Source organism: Lathamus discolor, chromosome 5 (genome assembly GCF_037157495.1).
Source record: "Lathamus discolor isolate bLatDis1 chromosome 5, bLatDis1.hap1, whole genome shotgun sequence".
NCBI lineage: Eukaryota > Metazoa > Chordata > Aves > Psittaciformes > Psittacidae > Lathamus > Lathamus discolor.
Genome location: NC_088888.1, coordinates 118,558,774 through 118,578,640, shown reverse-complemented (window position 1 = coordinate 118,578,640; position 19,867 = coordinate 118,558,774). Strand labels below are relative to the sequence as shown.

Below are 19,867 nucleotides of genomic sequence, written 5' to 3'. Positions count from 1 at the left end.
GCTAGGCCATGTTGTTATACCAGTCTTTTCTCAACAATGCCTTAGTTCGTCCAGTGCCTTATCCCATTCAAACTTAGGTTTGAAACACATCTTGCAGGATGACCTCTACCCAAATCCAAACGCTCTCACAGCCTCTCCACCCATATATGCTGTGTGCAGCCCAACTGGCTTGAGTCGCTTCCCACAGCATTTCAGAGGGCATTCCAGTTTGAGGAGTGTATTGCTTTCAGCTCCTAGGGAAGCAGTGAAGACACCACTTGGAGCTGTCATTCTCGCTTTAAGGAATTTGGTCTCTAACCATCCCCAATATTTCATTCTGCTCCTAAGAACCTGATACCTAACCCGCCTCTACTTGTGCTTATGAGAAATTGGAGCTGATACACTTTAGAATAATGTGCGAACCTAAAAATATAGTGACCTGTCCAAAAACCATTATTCCAACACTGGAAAATATAGAGAGTCTTTTTAAAGGTCTCAGCAAACATCAGTGGAAGCCCATCCAGGTTGCTTTGGAAAAACTCCTTGCTTTCTAGATTAAAGACCTGTTTTGCCAAAGTGCGTCTTGTATGCCATTTCTAAGATATCATTTTAACTTATTTTCAAATGAAACCTTGGAAATTTGTGCAAATACTGTCTGGAATTTGAGTATCAGCTTTTGTCATTGTAATTTTGTAGGCCCTCAGTCTTAACCTATGTTGCGTTTAGAGAGCACTTCGCGTGAAGAAGCATCACACACTCATGCTTTCTCAGCCAACTGTGAGTCTCTCAGTATGTTAGTTCCATGATTAGAAAGTTCTTTCTAGTATTTCATTAATCGTATCTGTAAGTTCCACATCACCAACAGCTTTTAAAATCACATGTGCAGTAACCTATGTATGTGCCTTTGCTTTGGAGAAAATAGGATGTGTATTGGGGTAGGATAACAATCGAAAGTGTAATTCAGCAGGACTACCTTTGTAGGGTGCAAGTCAGTGCAACAGATTAATGAAGGACACACATAACCAAAACTCCCAGCTTGTGTTGGGAGGGTTCCTTTCAGTTAGGCAGGTGCTTGTTTGTTTTGTTAGGTCAGAGCTGTGTTGCTTTTGATCCCAGATTATGGTTTTGCTAAGGTGTGGATTTATAGCATATATACAGGCATGTACATGCATGCCCAAATTGTCAGAGTATGTTAGTGTTGACATTGTGATGCTTATGAACAGGAGTAAGCCATTATCTATGTCATAGTGCTAGATGCAAAAGAAAGGTTCTTAATGCTGCATTGGCCCTGTGCATGAATAGAAAACTTTGCACCTAGAGTTACCACTTGAAGAGCTGTAATAGGTATTAACTTCAGCATCAGGTAGTAATATCTTACTTTTTAATATCCTCCTCTGTATTCTAGTAAAACAAAGTAATATCCTCCACCTCTTCTTTCCAAGGACAGGGGATTGATCTATGTCATTTCACATAAGGAAATCAATGACCTTTCAAAGGGCTTGGCCCTGGGGTAGACTGGAGGATGTTACTGTTGTCGAAGTCTTGGCTATGGCCCTTTGATGAGCAGCTGGAACAATTCTCCAACAAGGTGCAGAAGCAAAGAATGAATCTGAGTCCTATCCCAAAGAGGATTAGGGCTTACTGTGCATTTCATTCTTACTTGTATGTACAGAGCCAAATTGTGTGCTGACATGAGCTGGCTCGTCTCCTTTGGAGCTGTGCCAGGTTACACACACATACTGTTTGACTCTGTATTGCCCTATGCTAAAGAGAATAGAAGAGATGCCGGGTGGTACCACTGCTGGTACCTGAGACATGCTTTCTGTGCAGCAGAATCGAAATAAATTGAAATTAGGCAGCAGATTTTGAAGTAATCTTTCAGCTTTCAAAGCGCAGCTTGAGAAAGCAGGTTTTTGTCTATGCGCTTTGTTGCTTACATCAGGCTCTTTTGAAATGCTGTGTAATACCCCTGGAAAAACTGCTTAGAACATATTTACTTTGGCTGCAATTTCTTTGGTGGCACCATGTGAGAAGAGCTGCTGGGAGAAGGGTGAGCTGTGAATATTTAGAATCATAGGATAGTTAGGATTGGAAAGGACCTTAAGATCATGCAGTTCCAACCCCCCTGCCATGGGCAGGGACACCTCACACTAAACCTTTCCACCCAAGGCTCTGTCCAACCTGGCCTTGACCGCTGTCAGGGATGGAGCATTCACAACCTCCCTGGGCAACCCATTCTAGTGCCTCACCACCCTTACAGTGAAGAACTTCTTCCTTATATCCAATCTAAACTTCCCGTTTAAGTTTTAACCCATTATCCCTTGTTCTATAGCTACAGTCCCTAATGAAGAGTGTCCCCCCAGCATCCTTATAAGCCCCCTTCAGATACTAGAAGGCTGCTATGAGGTCTCCACGCAGCCTTCTCTTCTCCAGGCTGAGCAGCCCCAACTTTCTCAGCCTGTCTTCATACGGGAGGTGCTCCAGTCCCCTGATCATACTCATAGAGTAGAGGGGCAGGATCACCTCCTTTGACCTGCTGGTCACGCTCCTTTTGATGCAGCCCAGGATACAGTTGGCTTTCTGGGCTGCGAGCGCACACTGAAGCAGGCTCATGTTAAGTTTCTCACAGTCAACAGCCACAAGTCCTTCTCTGCAGGTCTGCTGAGTCTCTTCTCCACCCAGCCTGTAGCTGTACAGTTATGAATAGTTATATGTTATTTGCAGTTATAAATTGTTATCAAAATGAGGAGGATTAATGATATAAAAATTTAGTGAAGAAATTATACATTTTTTTGATTCAGCTACTTCCTGAATGTTATAAAAAAGACATGCACAAGTGTGTGCTAGTAATCTCCCTTTCTAACAAGCTTGGCATCATAAATCTTTCTCCCGTCCCTTTTTTTCCTGTGTTATGGAAAAAATATTTGTAACAGAAAAATTACAGGAAACTACATTCTATGATAAAAATATTTTGTAGAAAAGAGAGTAAAACCTCCCATTTCAAACTTGCTACTGAAGAACATCCATCTTTCAAGGGCTATGCTAGCTCATTGTGTAAAACTGTCCTATGTTATCTCAAAGCATATAGTCTGTAATACTGGATCTATTTGTCAATACTCAGGAGTAAATGACTACACTTTTATTAATAATAAATATTTCATTAGTAAACCAAGACGTAATCTCTACCTGTTACCTTAATTGGGTGTAATGTAATTCTTACTCTTACAGAAGTTAATGAAGTTCTATTTCAATATGTGGGTAGCTGTCCTGGGCACTACACTTTCCACAATATATCTGAATAGTTTTGCTAGAACAGATAAAATTGCTATATCTCTGTGCTTCTCCCATGTAAAATAAAAGGCATCTGGATGTTTCTTCTGTTTGACAAAAACATTCCCCAGGTGTATGGTAAGGTTTTGAAGCCTTAAGGTTAATAATAGAATAAAAATGTATTGTGGACCTAGAAGTCCATTTTTATTTGGTTGTAGGAATGTGCCCTGCATCTTACCTGCCAATGAACAATCCCTTCCTTGTAAACAGACAGGAATTTACAGTCTTGGGCTGAGAGAAATGCACAGGCACACACCTATAGATGAGAGAAATTAGGAAGATGAAATTAGATGAAACTAGAGATGAAATTAGATGAAATTAGAGAAATTACATGAGAGAAACCTACCTATGTGAGAGAAATTAGGAAGAATAGTCCATTTCTGCCCTTCCTGTGTGCTTTCATTAGCACTCTTTCTAGTCTTCGCCTTGCACTGGTCACACCAGTATGCCACAGGGTATTTGGCCTTTAAGGGACTTTTTCTGTTTCAGGGACTTTAGCGGATGCTAGCAGCAAAGCTCTGATCCCTGGAGCCACTGCTCTGAGGAATGGATGTAGAGCCACCCGAAATTTATGTAGTAGTGGTTTTGGTGAGCTAAAATCATTCTGACATGCCCAAAAAACATTTGTCTCTTATCTCTCATGCTGTGATGTAGGCACCATTCAAGTTACAATTTCCCAATCAGCGATTTGTTTGGGAAGCTAGAAAAGAGATGCGTTTCAAGTGTAGAAATGCAGCCAGCAGCATGGTCCAAAAGCTAGTATGCTGTGGGAGGAGGCTACAACATCTCCCTGTCTTTGTGGAAGCAGTGGCCTGGCCTTGGTTAATTTTGTTCTCAAAGGTTTCTAATGTTACCCTTACCAGTTCTGGGCTCCCCATATAACCAGTATGGGGGTCCTTCGGCTCTATGAGGGCTACACTTTTGGATGTTTTCATTTCCTGGCAAAGGAAGAGACTTACTTAATCACCTTTCCTTTTTTATTTCTAAGACAATCTTCTACTAATAGCCTATATTTTAAAGCACTTTTTTTCAGAACCTCTGACCTTTATCTTGGTTAAATATTAGCCAAAATCCCTTGACCCTTCCAATAAAACTTGAAAAGCAAAACTAAATAGCTAACCATTAATCAGCTTGTGATTTTATCAAGGCTTTTCTGACATAGCAGTTATGGGTCTTATACTGGTATCAGAGGAAACAGTGTCTTTGTTCATACAGTGGGAAGTTAAGTGTGTTACTAACTATATCCAAGTGAATTCTATTCAGACCAGTCTATATAAGAAGGTGCTGTATAAGACTTACGATTTGCTTATTCTTTCTAATTCTACTACATTTTTTTCCCATATAGCATCAAGCAACTCAATGGCAGTCACATTTTCAGGTTTAGATTTGCAATTGCATGAGCAGAATGTGGGAATGTCATGACTACATACTGATATCACGACCCATGGAAAAAATACCCAGTTCTCATCTTTGGAAAGGCACTTTAACATGCAATCAGAACAAGCAATCATATGGGAAGGGCAGGCAATCGCAAGGCACAACCAAGCACCTAGGGTAGATGAAAATCTGGCCTCTAATCTGATGCTTGAATCCACATCTGAAATGGGAATCACAGTAGTACGCTCCTAGCTCCTTACGCACCTTTTCAGGGTGTTGTGAAAGTAGTAAGTGGGGCTTGAGGTTCTCACAAATCTGGTGGTTGATGACAGAAGTGCGTCATTCAGCTGTGAGCTGTTCAGGTTTCCATACAAAACACAGTTTCCTGCTTGGACAACAGTTGTGAATTTATGTTAATCCAAATCTGGCATTTCTCAGGCTATTCAGTCAAATTAATGCTTTGGAGCTCAGATGTGTGTGCCATGAGGACACCTTAAAGAGAGAAAACAGCTACCTGGAGGAGTTGTAGTTAGCGCTGAAAGAGTTTTAGGGCTGAAGGTCCTCACCTTTCAGTGCAAATATGTTCTCTAGCACAAAAAAGAACTAACGAAGAGAAAACAAGAAGTGGAAAGCTCTAAGTGCATGTTTTTAACAAGAAAGCAAATACACTAGTGAGGGAACAAAAGAGATAAAAGAACAGGTTAAAGTCAGCAAAAAACCTCTTTGGTTGCAGAAAACAGGGTTTGCAGGGGCTTAGTACACGATGATTCCTTAATTTTTTTACTTTTCCTTTTGAAAGATGTAAGTGGCCCTGGAATTTAAGAAGGGAGTGCAGTTTTATAGCTATTACAGAGCAGGATGAAAGGCACATTACCCACGAAGGTTTTGTCCTCCTTGAAGCCTCTGGCCACTATCAGAGACAAGATTATTGCACCAGATAGGTGGACCGCAGCCTAATCCAGTTTGGCGTGTATTTCCCTGTGACACATGCAGACGCTGCCACAGAGAGGAGACTGGTATATCCTGCTCCGAGCGTGCTGTGTCTGCATTTGCCCTCTCTGATTTGAGAAAGCCATGTGTCTGACTTGCCAAGTGTGAACAGGAAGCTTTGCTGGGTGAGTGCCCTTTGCTTTTACAGAGATATGTATTTACTGAGGGGCAGGGAGGGGAGTCTCAGACTGTTAGTGTGGCTGCAGTAATCACCACTCCCACCACCCCATTCCAAACAAAGATATCCAAAGATGGGATTTCAGGGAAATGACTCTAAAGAAGATTTTGCTGCTCAGAGCTGTGCCAGCAGTCAGGGACTTTTCAAAGACTAGTCTGCACTAGAATGAAAACCACCTTCCACAGTCCTACAGTTACTGTTTCGATCAACAAAACCCATGCAGTTGCTTTAGGGATCTGCGAGGATGGACAGCCTCATGAGACATCATGAAAGAACAGTGACCAGGAAAGGTACCAAAAGGGGGACAGCAAGAGAGGAGGAGGTGGCAGATGCTGTAGCAGATTCACTGCAGCAGGGAATAGGTGGGGGCAAGGGAGGCTGAGAAGGGACAGGGAGCCACAGAGTCTGCCTGAACGTGCATGAAAGTGCAAAATGGGAGAAACTAAAAACGAGAGTGGCAAGCACAAGGCGAAGGAAACAGGAATGTGATAAGGGCAGTAGTAGCCTGTTTAATTAAAAAGGATTCAGCTGACATCATGCAGGAGATTTCCATCCCACGCAGAGGAATGGTGATGACATCCCCAGCATTACAATGTAAGGATGAGGGGTGGAGACGCCGTGTCTCCTTGTGCGGAGGCACTGAGCGTGCCTGGGAGAGGGCAGGGGCCTCTCCAGCAGCCTGGAGTCCCTCCTGCACTGGAGGCAGCATGACACATGGCTGCCCGTCCAGGTCCAGGCTCATTCTACCCACTGGCATTTTGAGTTGTTGGCATTTGTGTTGCAGTAACTCTGAAGGATCCCAACAAAGGATTATGCAAGTCCATTCAATTCTGGAAAACCTGAGAGACCCACTGTCCCCACCCAGCAAACTTTATCTTCCATGTCTATACAATACACCGTAGGGAGAAGGCAGAAAGTAAGGCAAGGAGAGATTTGGTTGTGCTTTGACTAGTTAATCAAGTGAAATTCTTAACACCACCTCCTGGACTGGTGAACGGTTATTAGCCATTACTGCTGAAAAGCCTAGACTCTGATGGTCAGACAAGGAAGGACAGTTATTATGCCCATAACTGGTTATGCAAGATGGACTTGTGCAATTCATCATCTCAATGTCCCAGGGTCTCACTGTATTTCATGTGCAAATAATTTGATATCCGAAAGTCACCCGGGGTTGCACGTTTTCTCCTGGCATTCCGTATATCCTACTTTCTGGAAAGTCTAAGCACAAGCACATAAAGAGCACTGCATCTTCACTTTGAATAACAGAAGCAGCCTTTTGCGGGAAAGATTAAAGGTAACAGGTTTTCTCTTCATCCAAATTTCCCCTTTCCAACTGAGAGATTACAAACACAAAGGTCAGTAAAATTCGTTTGCACTGAAACGAGTTATGTGTTGACTGTTGGCCTGAGAAAGAGTCACACATACATGCGCTTCAGAATAAGACATCAAAACAAAAGTGGGATAGCCCTGTTCCAGTATTATGTCATGTATAAAGTCAGGCAAACACATTGTTTGGGGAGGTTCTTCCCTATCAGCGGTCTCACGTTCCACACTAGTTCGTACAGAGGAGCTATTCACATCCATGCATTTTTTAAAGAGCTCTATAAAACAGTTTATATGCATTTCACTTCTGCCTACCCTCTCCTTTTTCCTTCTTCTTTTTACATGTGGACACCCACATGTTAAAAGAACTGAATCTTGAAGCCCTGCTTATAGCTCAGAGGGCTGAGCAGACTGACTTTCCTGAGGTCTAGAACCAGTCTGGACTGACATGTGGGCAGAATACTGAATAAGACTCTGTGTGATTCAGAGGAGGGTTTCAAAGGTTCCAAAACAATTTGGGAGGCAATGACTTCAGTAGAGAAACAGTGGAGAAAAGGGGTGCCCACTGAGTTACTGAGTGAGCTTTCTGTCATCCTGAGGAATCCTTTAATGCTCCAAGCCCAAACGGATTTATGAGTATTATCTACTCAAAACAAAAGAGAAGGTGAGCAGCTCTCTTCCATGAAATATGCACATGCTGCAAATGCTCAGCTGGGTTATAAATGCCTCTTTCAAAGCATCAGGAACTTTTATTTCCTTGGTTGCCATCTAGTGGAAACTCTGCTGTCTGCATTGCATTACACATAATAGCATTTCCATCTCGGAGCTCATTGAGCTGCGCAGGTGATGGCACCATTGAAACGAGGGTCAATTTATCATGCATGTTTTGTGCTTTCTAAATTAAAGTGAGGTTTTGCTAGGTGAAGAGATTACACGGTAAGTAGCAGAATAGGACACGTATTTCTGAGAAACTGATGTTTCACTGACCACTATATGGTACCAGCAAGAGGTGAGGTATCAGGATAGAAGGGCTCAGGTCACAGATTATTCATGATGGGCAGTTACTGTGAAAATGGCCTGGTGCCAGCTAGGTGGAAGCCACATTATAGGTCAATATTAATATATCTCAGGTGTATTTTCTTCACTTGGGACAACTGTATTTAACAGTTTAATGTTGTATTGTTTGAGATTATAATAAGTGCATTGTGTTGCTGAAACGATGGGGTTATATAAGGAAAAAATGCTACTGATTTTCTCAACCAACAGCTTGAGTTACCTGTGCCATTCCTAGGGGTATCATGAGTCTCTGTAAGATGTTCTTTGAAAACATGGTGAAATGACAATTCCAACTCCTGAAAAGTACCAGAATAATTCATTTTGGAGAGTGTTCATTCATGTGGAGACACCAGGGTGCTGGCTAGATTCCTGTGATGTTTTTTCTTGCATCTTCCATGTCTTTCCTTCATTTGCTTTCCTTGAAGAATTTTATTACATTACACACACAGAGTCCTTGAGAAAGCAGCTAAGCTTCCAGCACTGGTCTATGCTTCCTTATATTAAAGTCCTGCCAGTGCCAAGCATTTTGGCACCAAATTAGTGTACCCACACCATGTGCTTGTATCTACTTGTCTCTCCCTTTCTCATCAGCAATAATTCATTCAATTTCCTTCCTGAGAAGGACAAGATTTCTCTTGCAGCCATCCTGATGTGCTTCATGTAGCATGATTCAAACCTTGCTGAAGCAATGCATGTTATTCAGGGGAGCCAGTGGTGATGTTGGAAAGCAAACAAAAGCTCACTATTCAGAAGCCTTGAGATACTATGAGCATCAGCAGCGCATACAGACAACCGCTGGCAATTAGCCTCAGTAGTGAAGAAAAATGGTTCCCTTCTGCCTTTAAGTAAAAATGTATGCTAAGAATTTCCAGAAGTTTCCCAGATAAGCTGCATAACTGAAAGCTTTTTGTAACTGTCCTTGTCACTAAATTGCTGTCAGGGAAACTACATCAATTGTTAGATTTTGCCTACTAATAGAGGAAGCTTATCTTTAGGATGTGTTTTTTGAATGTCATCTTTTTCTGTATAGGAAAACAATAGTGCTGAGGAGAAAAGCAAAAGTTCTGTAGAAAAAGCTTTGTTAATGTTTTTCCTTCTTCCTTTTTCTTCTTTTGAAATAAAGATATGCAGAGCCTTGAGAAGCTGCTGAGGGATGCAATAATATATGGGCAGCCTCGAAGCCATCGAGCATGGAGAAAAATTATCATCCTCGTGGAGGGCATTTACAGGTATGTTTGTGCTTTAGAAATGTGAGTACTTGTTATCATTTCTGATGACAGAATGATATATTGAGTGAAGTGGACGTTGACTTTGAGAAAAATCTTAATGACAGTGGACATTAAAACATTCTGTGATCTTATAGATATGTTGATTTCCATTACATCAGTCTGAGCCCTGGATCCTGCAGCTCCAGATGGATCCTGTGTATCATTCTGAATGATGATTTAGCAAATCACTATGGAGAGGGAGATGTACTGTGAGAGCAATACAGACCATCAGCTGGTGTATGTTGTCACAGCTGTGATAAAATCCATGCAGCTGTAGCAGGTGAGGAGTTTTGCTAAGTGAGTAAGGTGTTTGCTAGAGTTGTTTGCTGTGTACAGGCAGATCAAAAGACAGCTATTCAGAATTAATTAAGTTCTGCATGCCCAGTTCTTACCCAGCTTTTGGAATCTAAAAACTCAAGCTGAACATAGGCCAAGTGATATCAGCACCTTTCTAGTAATTAGTGTCGGCTCTAATGGACTTGCAGTTTAACAGGAAAAACAATTAAATGATTGGCTTTCAAGGAATTATCTAGCCCCGGTCCCTGGAGGGATTTGAATGAGAGAAGTGCCATTGATAACCCATCAGATAATATAATCATCAATAATACCATATAATTATAGAGCATCCTAAGTCAGATAGCTCCGCTTAACTAGTGTGGTGCATCTTACACCCAATCAGAAAGACAAACCATTACTAGAGTTGGGCAGCAAAGCAGAGGCACCAGCCAGTCTCGCCATCCTGGGATTCATCCTGGCAATCACTCAAGGCAGGTTGCTGGAGAGGCAGCCATGGGGCTGGTGGATGGCATGGAGCAGGAACCTCTGGTGGACAAGGAGCTGGAATGGGAAGAGGTAGAGATCATGAAGAGGAGGGAAGGGCTGAAGAAGCAGGGATCTGGACAATGAGAGGGTTTGCAGAGATCTAGGCAAGGATACTGTGGCAATGGCAAGAGGTGGGGAGTAGAAGGATGGTTTGGGGAGTAGTGACGTCTGCACCAGAGAAAAGGGAACCAGAATGACTCATTCACAGGATGTGACATGGTTTATGAAAGCAATATTAAACTTTATATGTAGGGATCATGTCAAGTGTTGCTGAAATACAGCTCATCTTGGATGGGCAGTGGTTTATGCCATTTTATTGAGAAATTCTAGCACAGTTGAGCTGATTAGCTTTTTTCATAAGGAATCCTACTACAATCTCTTGTCGTCACAACTTCATAGCTCTCAGTGCTTTATTTTCACTTAACATTTTCCATCTGCAAAGAGAGCAGATCAGTCCTTATCTAAACACCTGTCACTCAGAGCTGAAACAGGTCAGCAGCACATCAGCTGATCCAAAGCAGGCTGAACGTCTCCTTTCAACCAGAATAAACAGAGCAAAACTGCAAATAAACATAGCCTGGCACTACTAAAGGAAAACTCAGATTTAAGGACTTTGATCATGCAGAAATTAAGTGGACCACCAACATTTTACTGACAAATGTTCCCATCAGTCACACGGCCTGCAGAAAATGCTCCAGCTGCTGAGCTTCACTCACTTCTAAACCCTTTACCCTGGATATTGACCACTAGGGAGCAAGAACATAGACTGTTGACACAGAAGCATAGATCGATCTGAGCACTGGGAGAAACCCACTGTCAGATATTTGCAACTATAATAACTATAACTGTATTTCAAGGCCAGGTTGGACAGAGCCTTGGGTGACATGGTCTAGTGTGTGATGTCCCTGCCCATGGCAGGGGGGCTGGAACTGGATGATCTTAAGGTCCTTTCCAGCCCTAACTATTCTATGATTCTGTGATTTCCAGATGTATATTTGATATAAAGTTTCCTTTACCTCTCTAGTTTTGCAGTTCATTTTCAAAGATTTCATTCTCAAAAGTTCAAAGGTGGAACACAACATAAAAACATGTTAAATCTCTGAGAACCTCACTAAAACTGAATTGTGAAGCTCCTTCAGCCCCATAAGGGCTAAATAATGTTTAGACCACTCATGCCCTGAGTGTCTATGCTTCTGAAAAGCATGACTTAAAAGAAAAACAAAGCTCAGGTCTCCAATAGTCTCCCATTGGAAACTGGCCCTAGCAGTAGCTAGGCTGGTTGGTTGGTTGGTTTCATAGTCTAAGCAGATCACAAGTTGAAGATTGTGGTTTGGTTGCAAAGCAAGTCTGTTCTGACTGGAGGGAGAATACCACCACACCCCACCATGCTGTGTCCTGGCATCACTGCCAACCCGAGATGCACACAACAGATCTTTGCTTATAGCATTACTGGCAAAAGGCTTAGGCCATGCAGTCTAATTCAGCAAGTAGCTAATAACATTTCATATGCGAAAGAAAATACTAGAAATGCTCTCTCTTTTTTTCTAATGTGTGCAGGTTCTTTCTTTTCTTGGCCCATGAGTTTTGAAAGAGACTAAAATTTTCCAACCCCACATTGGCTAACGCTAGTTTCCTTCAAGGTTTGCCAGATACCGAATTAACGTCCATCCAGAGGGTTTAAGAGGAGGCTTCTTACAATAGTTAATCCTGCTTTCTTTCTTTTTTTTTCCTTAAAGGGATTAAGTTATGCTTCAGGGACAACTAATACAGAATTGAAATAAGTTGGTCAGAACTATTCTCCAAGCTAAAATACCTTGGACTTGCAAGTATGGCTTGGCAAATTTTGTCAGAAATGCTTTTTCCAGAGATGCAGAAAAAACATTAATTTTTTTTTTCCTTCTTTAAAAAAAAAAAAAATACTATATGGGACACCATGGTCTTAGTATGATGAAGTTGATGGTATGGAAAAAGAAATTGCCTTCTGTTTCCATTAGGAGTATGTGAAAGTGTTTACACTGTGCATAAGCCTGGACTTACCAGCTGGCAGAATTTGAAAAGGGTCGTTGTTAGCCAACATGAGCATTTTTGGAAATCAGGTTTGTGTTTGAAACCAAAAGCCACAGATTTTGCTTGGTTGCAACTGAAGGCAGAATTGGCTCCTTGACTTGGGAAGCACTCAAGCTACATATCAAATAAATAGTAGTATGTTTGCTTGCTTTTTAATGTTTCTATTATCTTAAAAAGAAAAAAGTCATCAGGAGTAATTGTAACTACTAGTGAAAGCTGGCTCTTAACTTGGACTACCCTAGGAGCAAATATATTCCATTTGCATTCCAAGCTGAGACAGATCATCTAGCTATCAATCTTCAGCATAAAAAGCATGAACAGGTTTTGGCAGTGTCCAGGGCACAAGTTAAAATGACTTGCAAAATCATATTTCTATTATTTAAAATTCCAGTTAATGTTTTCCTTGGCTTCTACCATTTCCAGTTCAGGATTAATCAGTTACTGTGTTCTGATACGGTTTGTGGTAGGCTTCTGCTCTCTTGCACACATATTTAATTCGGAGTCAGATAGGCCAAGGCCCAGGGCAGGCGTTCTGGGGCACCAGAAACTGATCAAAACCAATTGTTTTCCATTTGGTTTTTCCCTGCTTTTAATTTAATTTGGGTATTTTCCCTTCCAGCTAAGAAAATAGCTCTCTGATAAGTTAGATATTGTCCAGTGCATGTTCACGTGCATTAGAAGTTCCTTGGGATTCAATGCCATAGGAAATTTATCAGGGTTATTTTTTATTTCCTTAGATTAAGTGACTGGACTTCCAGAAAAGAATGGGGTAACATTTAATGTCTTTGGCCAGGAACCAGCATTAAAGGTTAACATTTCTATCGTTTCAGTGTATGGGCTTATATTTGAGAGCAGAATTGGAAGGTTTCCTTACAACTATTGCCCTGAACTACAAAACAGAGATTGCTCCATGAATGTGCAAGGTTTATGTAAGAAAACAATACCTAAAGTAAACATTAACATGGAATGCATACATCTTGGGAGTAACAAGTCAGGAAAGGAAGGATTTTCCCAATTAGAAACTAGCCTGAAAGGGGAACAGGTAGAGTTTTTAAATGTTGAAAGGATAGTGGTGCTATAGGACATGTTTAGAGGCATTGAGTGATGCAAATAGGAAGAAAATAATGGGTTGAATACCAGTAAATTATTTTCCTGACAGAAAAAAAATGTATCTGTGGTACCACAGTAGGATGTAGAAAACTCTTTTTCCCAAGAAGTTTCAAAAGAAACTGGACAAAACCCATCAACATCCTGTCAGGAGCAAGCCTGTGTTCCAAGCAGAGAGACCAGCACAAGTGCACATTTCCTGTCTCGCACAGCACCTGGCTCCACAATTCATGAGGAAGAATCTCAGTGGTTTGGTAGGGATGGAATCAAGCTTCAAAACTCAGTGATGCCAAAATTTTGGATTACCTCCTCACATCTGGAAGTAGATTCAAACTAAGTGTGTATTGAAGCAAGCTTTTGTGCCTGCCCACCAAACAAGGGAGATGAGGGTCAGCTACAATTTAGTTTTACATCCCTGCCACCAAGCTACAAAGACAGGAGAGAATAACACATAATGAGAACATCTGGCCTGGGCAGAGCCATCTTATGTTCATCTACAGCCACCTTTTTTCATGCGCCCTGTGTGCTTTAGCAGATCTGGAAATAGATCAATAGCTTTGAAAAGCGACACAACCAGACTGAGACAGAACAATTACGGTTCGCTGCTGGGTTCTCTGGTTTAAACCCAGTCGACATCAATATTTACTGAAGGATCCAGTAAACTTTCCATTTGGGCTACCCAAGGGGTTATGTGAAGTGAGCTTTATTTTGGAGCAATTCTAAACAGAGCAGCATCCATATCACAAACCATCTACCAGGGTCAAAAGAGAGACCAAGAACAGAGCAGGCAGCGGAATTGCTCTCATCTCTGCCATCAGGAGGGCTGAGGCCTGTTTGAATGGCAGCACAGAAAACGTACACAAAATCAACAGTGCTTTATCTACTCTATGGACACTTCAAGGCCATGTTAGGATCTCTGTCAACTATTGTAACATTTATGTCAGCTAGCATCTTTCAAGAGCATTAAATCAACACTGAAACAGAATACAAGTGCTTTCTTTTGCTAAATAGTTTAGAGTTCAAAGAGAATTCTCCTACTCACAATGAGAAAGAAACGTTTCTCTGAATTCTCTTAATGGTTAAGTCTCGCGCTAGCCATGTACCAGCTGTATGTATTCTGGGATTCAGCAACAACACAAATACGCAGCAAATCAATCTCTGTGTTTTTAATTTATTATTTTCACTCTTTTTTAAGATAAATGTTCTTTCCCATCTGAAACTCCATGACCTACTAAACTTAATGACATCCATGTAAATGTGGAAAAAACTGCTGTTGTCCTTCTCTGCCTAGCTGATCTGCCCAAGTACTGCTGGAAGGTAGAGGGTGGGATACCTACTCACTTCCCTCTGTAGGGATGCTCCATGGCACCACTATCACCCTAGCCATATAGCTAACCTATAGGCTGACCAGACACAGCTGAAAGCTGCCATCTCCAGCACTCACGATGCTGCTAAGCACACCAGTGGCTCAGAATCATTTTTAGCTGACTAAGCTTTGACTCTGGGCTATGTGAGGACTGTGGGCTCTGCCTTTGTACTCATTAGGAAAATAGCTGTAGTGGTTCATGTTGCTTCTCACCCAGCTGCCAAGTGCCACCTGGGAAAAGTTAGAAAGACCAGTCTTCAGAAGCTTGCGGCACAAATCCACCCTCCTTTACTGCAAGAGACCATGGTGCCAGTGTACAGCCCCAGAGCTGCCCCTTTGTATGGCTGGGCAAGGCAAAAGGGCAAGGTTTACCAACAGTCACCAGAGAATCAAAAATATGCCTCCAGGCACACGCAGTCAGGCTCTCTGAACCTCCCAATATGAACAGCACAGGCAACCCTTGTCGCTGGCGGCTCCCCTGTGCTGTTCTATCAGACAAATGGAGACTCGCCTATGGGCACGTCTCCTTCAAAACGGGGGACCAAGCTGTTCCCAAGAGGACTCAGAAGACCAAAGGATGAAGAATGACTAAGATTGGCAAAGATTTCCTAAGAGCTAAAAGAACATCCTGCTCCTTTTGTGGTACCAAACTTCCAGCTGCATAGTGTAGCTTAGAGTGGCAATAAAACAATCTGTGAAAGCCATTGGCCTGTAATCTAAAAATTGCCAAAAAGTTTTGTTGGCTGTACTGCTCTTTTGTACAATTTGGGAACAAACTCGATGTTTCTGCTTTCTCTTGTAGCTTTTGCAATTGGATAGACCTTAGCCGCAGGCCTTAGCCATGGAGCACTGGTTTTCCTGGCATGCCAGTGCACTCATTTTGTGTTTGATAGGAAGTATTTAGCATTTAAAGACCTGCTCACTAGAGCTAGTGGAAGAGAACATGTTTAACTCATTATGAAATGAATACTGAGTGCATCAGAGCATATCCAAGCATAGCTGTATTCATCTCACAAAGGCTTTCAAGACATAATAGTCTTCACAGTGACACTATTGATACTTCATTTTATGAGACTACAGTGTATTTCTCATTTATCTCCCTGGGTTTCATTTTGCTGTACACCTCTTCTGTGCTTTCTAACCTACCGATGTGATTGCCAGCAATACAAAAGATTTATCACTTTTTCTTATTTCTACAAGTCTCAATACACCATTACTGCAAGTTCGGAATATTTCCTATTCTTGCACAGCTGTAAAAAAAAGTAAAGGGAAAAAGAAAGAAAACATTTTTCTTTTCGAATATTAGGTAGCAGGCTACATCTCCTAAAAAGCATATATTAGGAGGAACAATTGGCAAGAGAAGGATTTGAGCTCCCTTCTCTAATCCTTGATTCTGTCCACTCTGAAGGCTGCTTACAGTTCTAGCATATTCCCTGGGTTTCATGTGGCCCATCTCTTCCATATGTTAGACCCAATTCCTCTGCACCAGAGTAATTTGCTCCAGGGCTGTTACCCCAAAATACCACCACAGTAGCTGACGATGAAGTAAGCAAGGACCAGGCCACATTACAGGGGTTCCATATAGCTCATTACAATATTTGCTTGGAAATGAATTGCAGTGCTTCTTTGGGTGAGTATCTCCCTCTTGTTTTATACCTTTCCTTCTCTTTTGTGAAATGCTGAAAAATTGCAGATGTTCAACATCTTTTTGACTGATGTTGTTTGAATTCTAAAACTCACCTGCAGATGGGAAAGTGCCGCAACTTTTCTTTGAACTGCAAATACAAATTGAGGTTCCAGAACATCTTTTTCTTTGGACTATGTCAATTAATGACTATATTTTCTGTCGGTATCTTGAAAGCACAGGATTTGTTGTTCATCCATAATTCTCCCCATCCACAGCATGGAAGGGTCCATTGTGCGCCTGCCAGAGATAGTCTCCTTGAAGAAGAAATACAAAGCCTACCTCTACTTGGACGAAGCTCACAGCATCGGTGCAGTGGGAGCAACGGGCCGAGGAGTTGTGGAGTACTTCGGTATGAATCCTGATGATGTTGATGTATTAATGGGAACGTTCACAAAGAGCTTTGGCGCAACTGGAGGATACATAGCTGGCAAAAAGGTAAAAGGAAAACGCATTTTAACATCAGGGAGGCAAAGGGGGAAGCATCTTCTTATGTTTATGATGTATTTCATCTCATCTTCTTATTATGTATCATATATTTCATCATCTTTTTGCACAGACTGCTTTACAGGAGCACTATTCTAAAGTTAGTACCGTTTTTGCCTGGATCCCAAATGCGCATCAGTTAGACTTTCTTATTTTTGTCTCCTATTCATATTATGTAATTTGCTTGGGTCGGGTATTTCTGTGCCATCCTGATGATTGTTGTTTGTCTTGGAAATGTTTAAACACGTTGTGGTTAGCTAAATATACTTCACTACATTAATTTGCATGAAGATTGCTCATTACTTTGTTTCACATTTGCAAACAGTGTGTGGAGCAACATGAAGAGATTAAAGCCACAGCTTCATCCACTGATAATAATATTCCTAAACAGTTGTGGATTGTCATAGTTGCATTTTTTAGGAGGATGGAAAAAGAGGGTTACTGAGGGCCTTTTGCAATAGTAAAATCCATGTCCTCAGTTGCTCTGCATACATTAGCAAAACAATCTCTTGCCAACAACAGATGTCAACAAAAAGTAGAGCACTGGGGGTGTACAAGAAGAGAAAGCGTAATCAGCACCATTGTGAAATGTTGTCAGCTTTGTTGCTTGACAGAGATATCAAGTGGTTGCTGATTATTTACCCTTTTCATACCCTGCTGAATGTATTTCTTAAGTAGTTTGCTGAATGAGTAGGAAGCCTGTTTAGACAGCCCATATGGTTGTTGTCAGGATAACATTAGTAAGCGTAGCACTCAAGTAGAATAAAAGAGCTGTAAGAAAGTATAAAGTGCATGTTTCTTACTGTCTTTTTTTGTTTTGCCCCTGGAAAACTTAAAACAGGCCATCATGATACATCAAGAATCACTTTTCTTTGTTTCCTTTGCTTCTTGAATCTGTATCTGAGGGTTTTACTCTCACCAAAGACTACGTGACTAATGTAGCTGGAAATTACAGAAAGCACACACCAGTGAAAAGCAGCCTAAAGTAATTAATCATCTAATCCTTGGCTGTTTTCTTAAATGAAAGTGGGTCACTCTTTTCACGCCTGTGTGTGTCAATAAGCTTTGCCTCACGTTTCCGGGCCTTAGTGGCAGCTGCTCACCAGACACACTTAGCACTCCTACATTCATTTCTGCAGCCAAAAACTCACTGTGGCAGTGCTTATTCTGCAACAGCTACAGCAAGGAAGCCTTGTCAGCTCTTTGATCAAACCCTTAGGATTACAATTGCAATATAGCAAGGCATAACCTGTATAACATTAGGTAAATCTTTATCCTTAGCATGGGAGTTACTGCATAGACTCATGCAGCTTTTTTGGCAATAATTTATGTTAGTCTTTAGGGGTTTTTTCTGGTGATATTTTTTATCAAAGCCAGTTTTCATTCAAGCCTCCTCCTTTCTCACTAACTTGCATTCAGCTTATAGTGTTGTAACTGTTACTCTGGTATTTTGTATTAGGCGGTATAAGCTGTCATAATAACGATAGTCTTAATCAGGGGCTCAATTCCTACAGTGTCCGTTGATTCAGGACAGTGCTGTAGATGTGCCTATAGCACATCAATGCTTTTTCTAGGAGCACAGGTTGTGCTCTTAGTTATACAAGGAAATGTTAAAGCAATTACACCAACTCTAAGATGACTGCCCCTGCCACAGTGATGCAAAGTTTCAATTGAAAGAAATTTACGTGCTAACAGCCAAAGATAGATCCCAGTAAGGTTGCTTTTCCTATCTTGTGGCAGAGGAACTATACTGATGACAGGCAGGCTTTTCTTCATTCCCAGAAAGAAACCGAGCAGTATTTTAAGTGCAGCTGTTCATTGGCCTTTAAATGATTTTGGCTCCTTTATAATAAGTCTTAGCACAGAAGTAAACATTATTCTACTCCAGACTTTTGTTTCAGCTGTAATCGCCCCACTTACATGGTAAAATATTTGCACCTGCCTGATGTTTCTTCGGGCCATGTAGTAACAGTAGCAGCCAAGAAAGCAAACCAATAACTGGTGAAACATCCTCTTCCTTTCACATGTTCTCACTCCAGCAGTAGTTAAGAGGGAGATCTGCTGTTTGACCAGCTCAAAGCTCATTCATGCTTTGTTTTGCTTGTGTAAGGACCTTGTGGACTTTTTACGAACTCATTCTCACAGTGCTGTGTATGCCACATCCATGTGTCCACCCGTAGCAGAGCAAATCATCAGGGCAATGAAATGTCTCATGGGACAAGATGGAACAACACAAGGTAAGCCACCTTCTTTAACTTCATTGACTGCTACTGTGTAGAGCATCTGCTGCGTAGAGGCACACACAAAATGCCATCCAGCAGCATAGTATGGTAATACAATGCAAAGGCAGTAATTCTTACTGTAAGATTAATATCCAAATGATCATATTTCTAAGCACTATCAGCTCTCTTTTTCCATGCTCACACACATACAGCAGGAATTGAAATATTCTGGAATTCTGGCTCCATAGTTGCCAGCCCAATCTGCGCCAACAAATAGAAGTACACAAACTGCCCTTGGAGTAGATTGTCTGCCTTTGTCGGAGGGGTTCATAAGAGCATGCCTTCACTTATGGGTTAGATGCTGCCACCTTAGCTTCTTTGTAAGTGTGAATCTTCAAAATGACAAGCAACTCAAGCATGGTGCAGAATTTCAAAACAGGTATTCTATAATAAAATAGTAGTATGAGAAGGTGATATATGATTCCTACCTCACTCAGGCATTAATTATGGTATCCTGAAGCTAGTGCTGAAGTACATTTTGTTACAGAAGGATTGACTACTTGGTGTATGAGGTTTATCTCTGTTGCCCCCCTGAAGCTGCAGATGCAGCTA

General features: G+C 41.4%; 1 protein-coding gene across 2 annotated transcripts in view; it reads left to right on the top strand.

Annotated features, from left to right (window-relative positions):
* SPTLC3 (serine palmitoyltransferase long chain base subunit 3) overlaps positions 1–19,867 on the top strand; it is a 93,766-nt gene that overhangs the window by 56,451 nt on the left and 17,448 nt on the right. For both annotated transcript variants that reach the window (XM_065679267.1, XM_065679264.1), the window contains exons 7-9: positions 9,357–9,462; positions 16,766–16,985; positions 19,144–19,270. In XM_065679267.1, the coding sequence (XP_065535339.1) occupies positions 9,357–9,462; positions 16,766–16,985; positions 19,144–19,270 (453 nt within the window). The remainder of the gene's footprint in view (positions 1–9,356; positions 9,463–16,765; positions 16,986–19,143; positions 19,271–19,867) is intronic.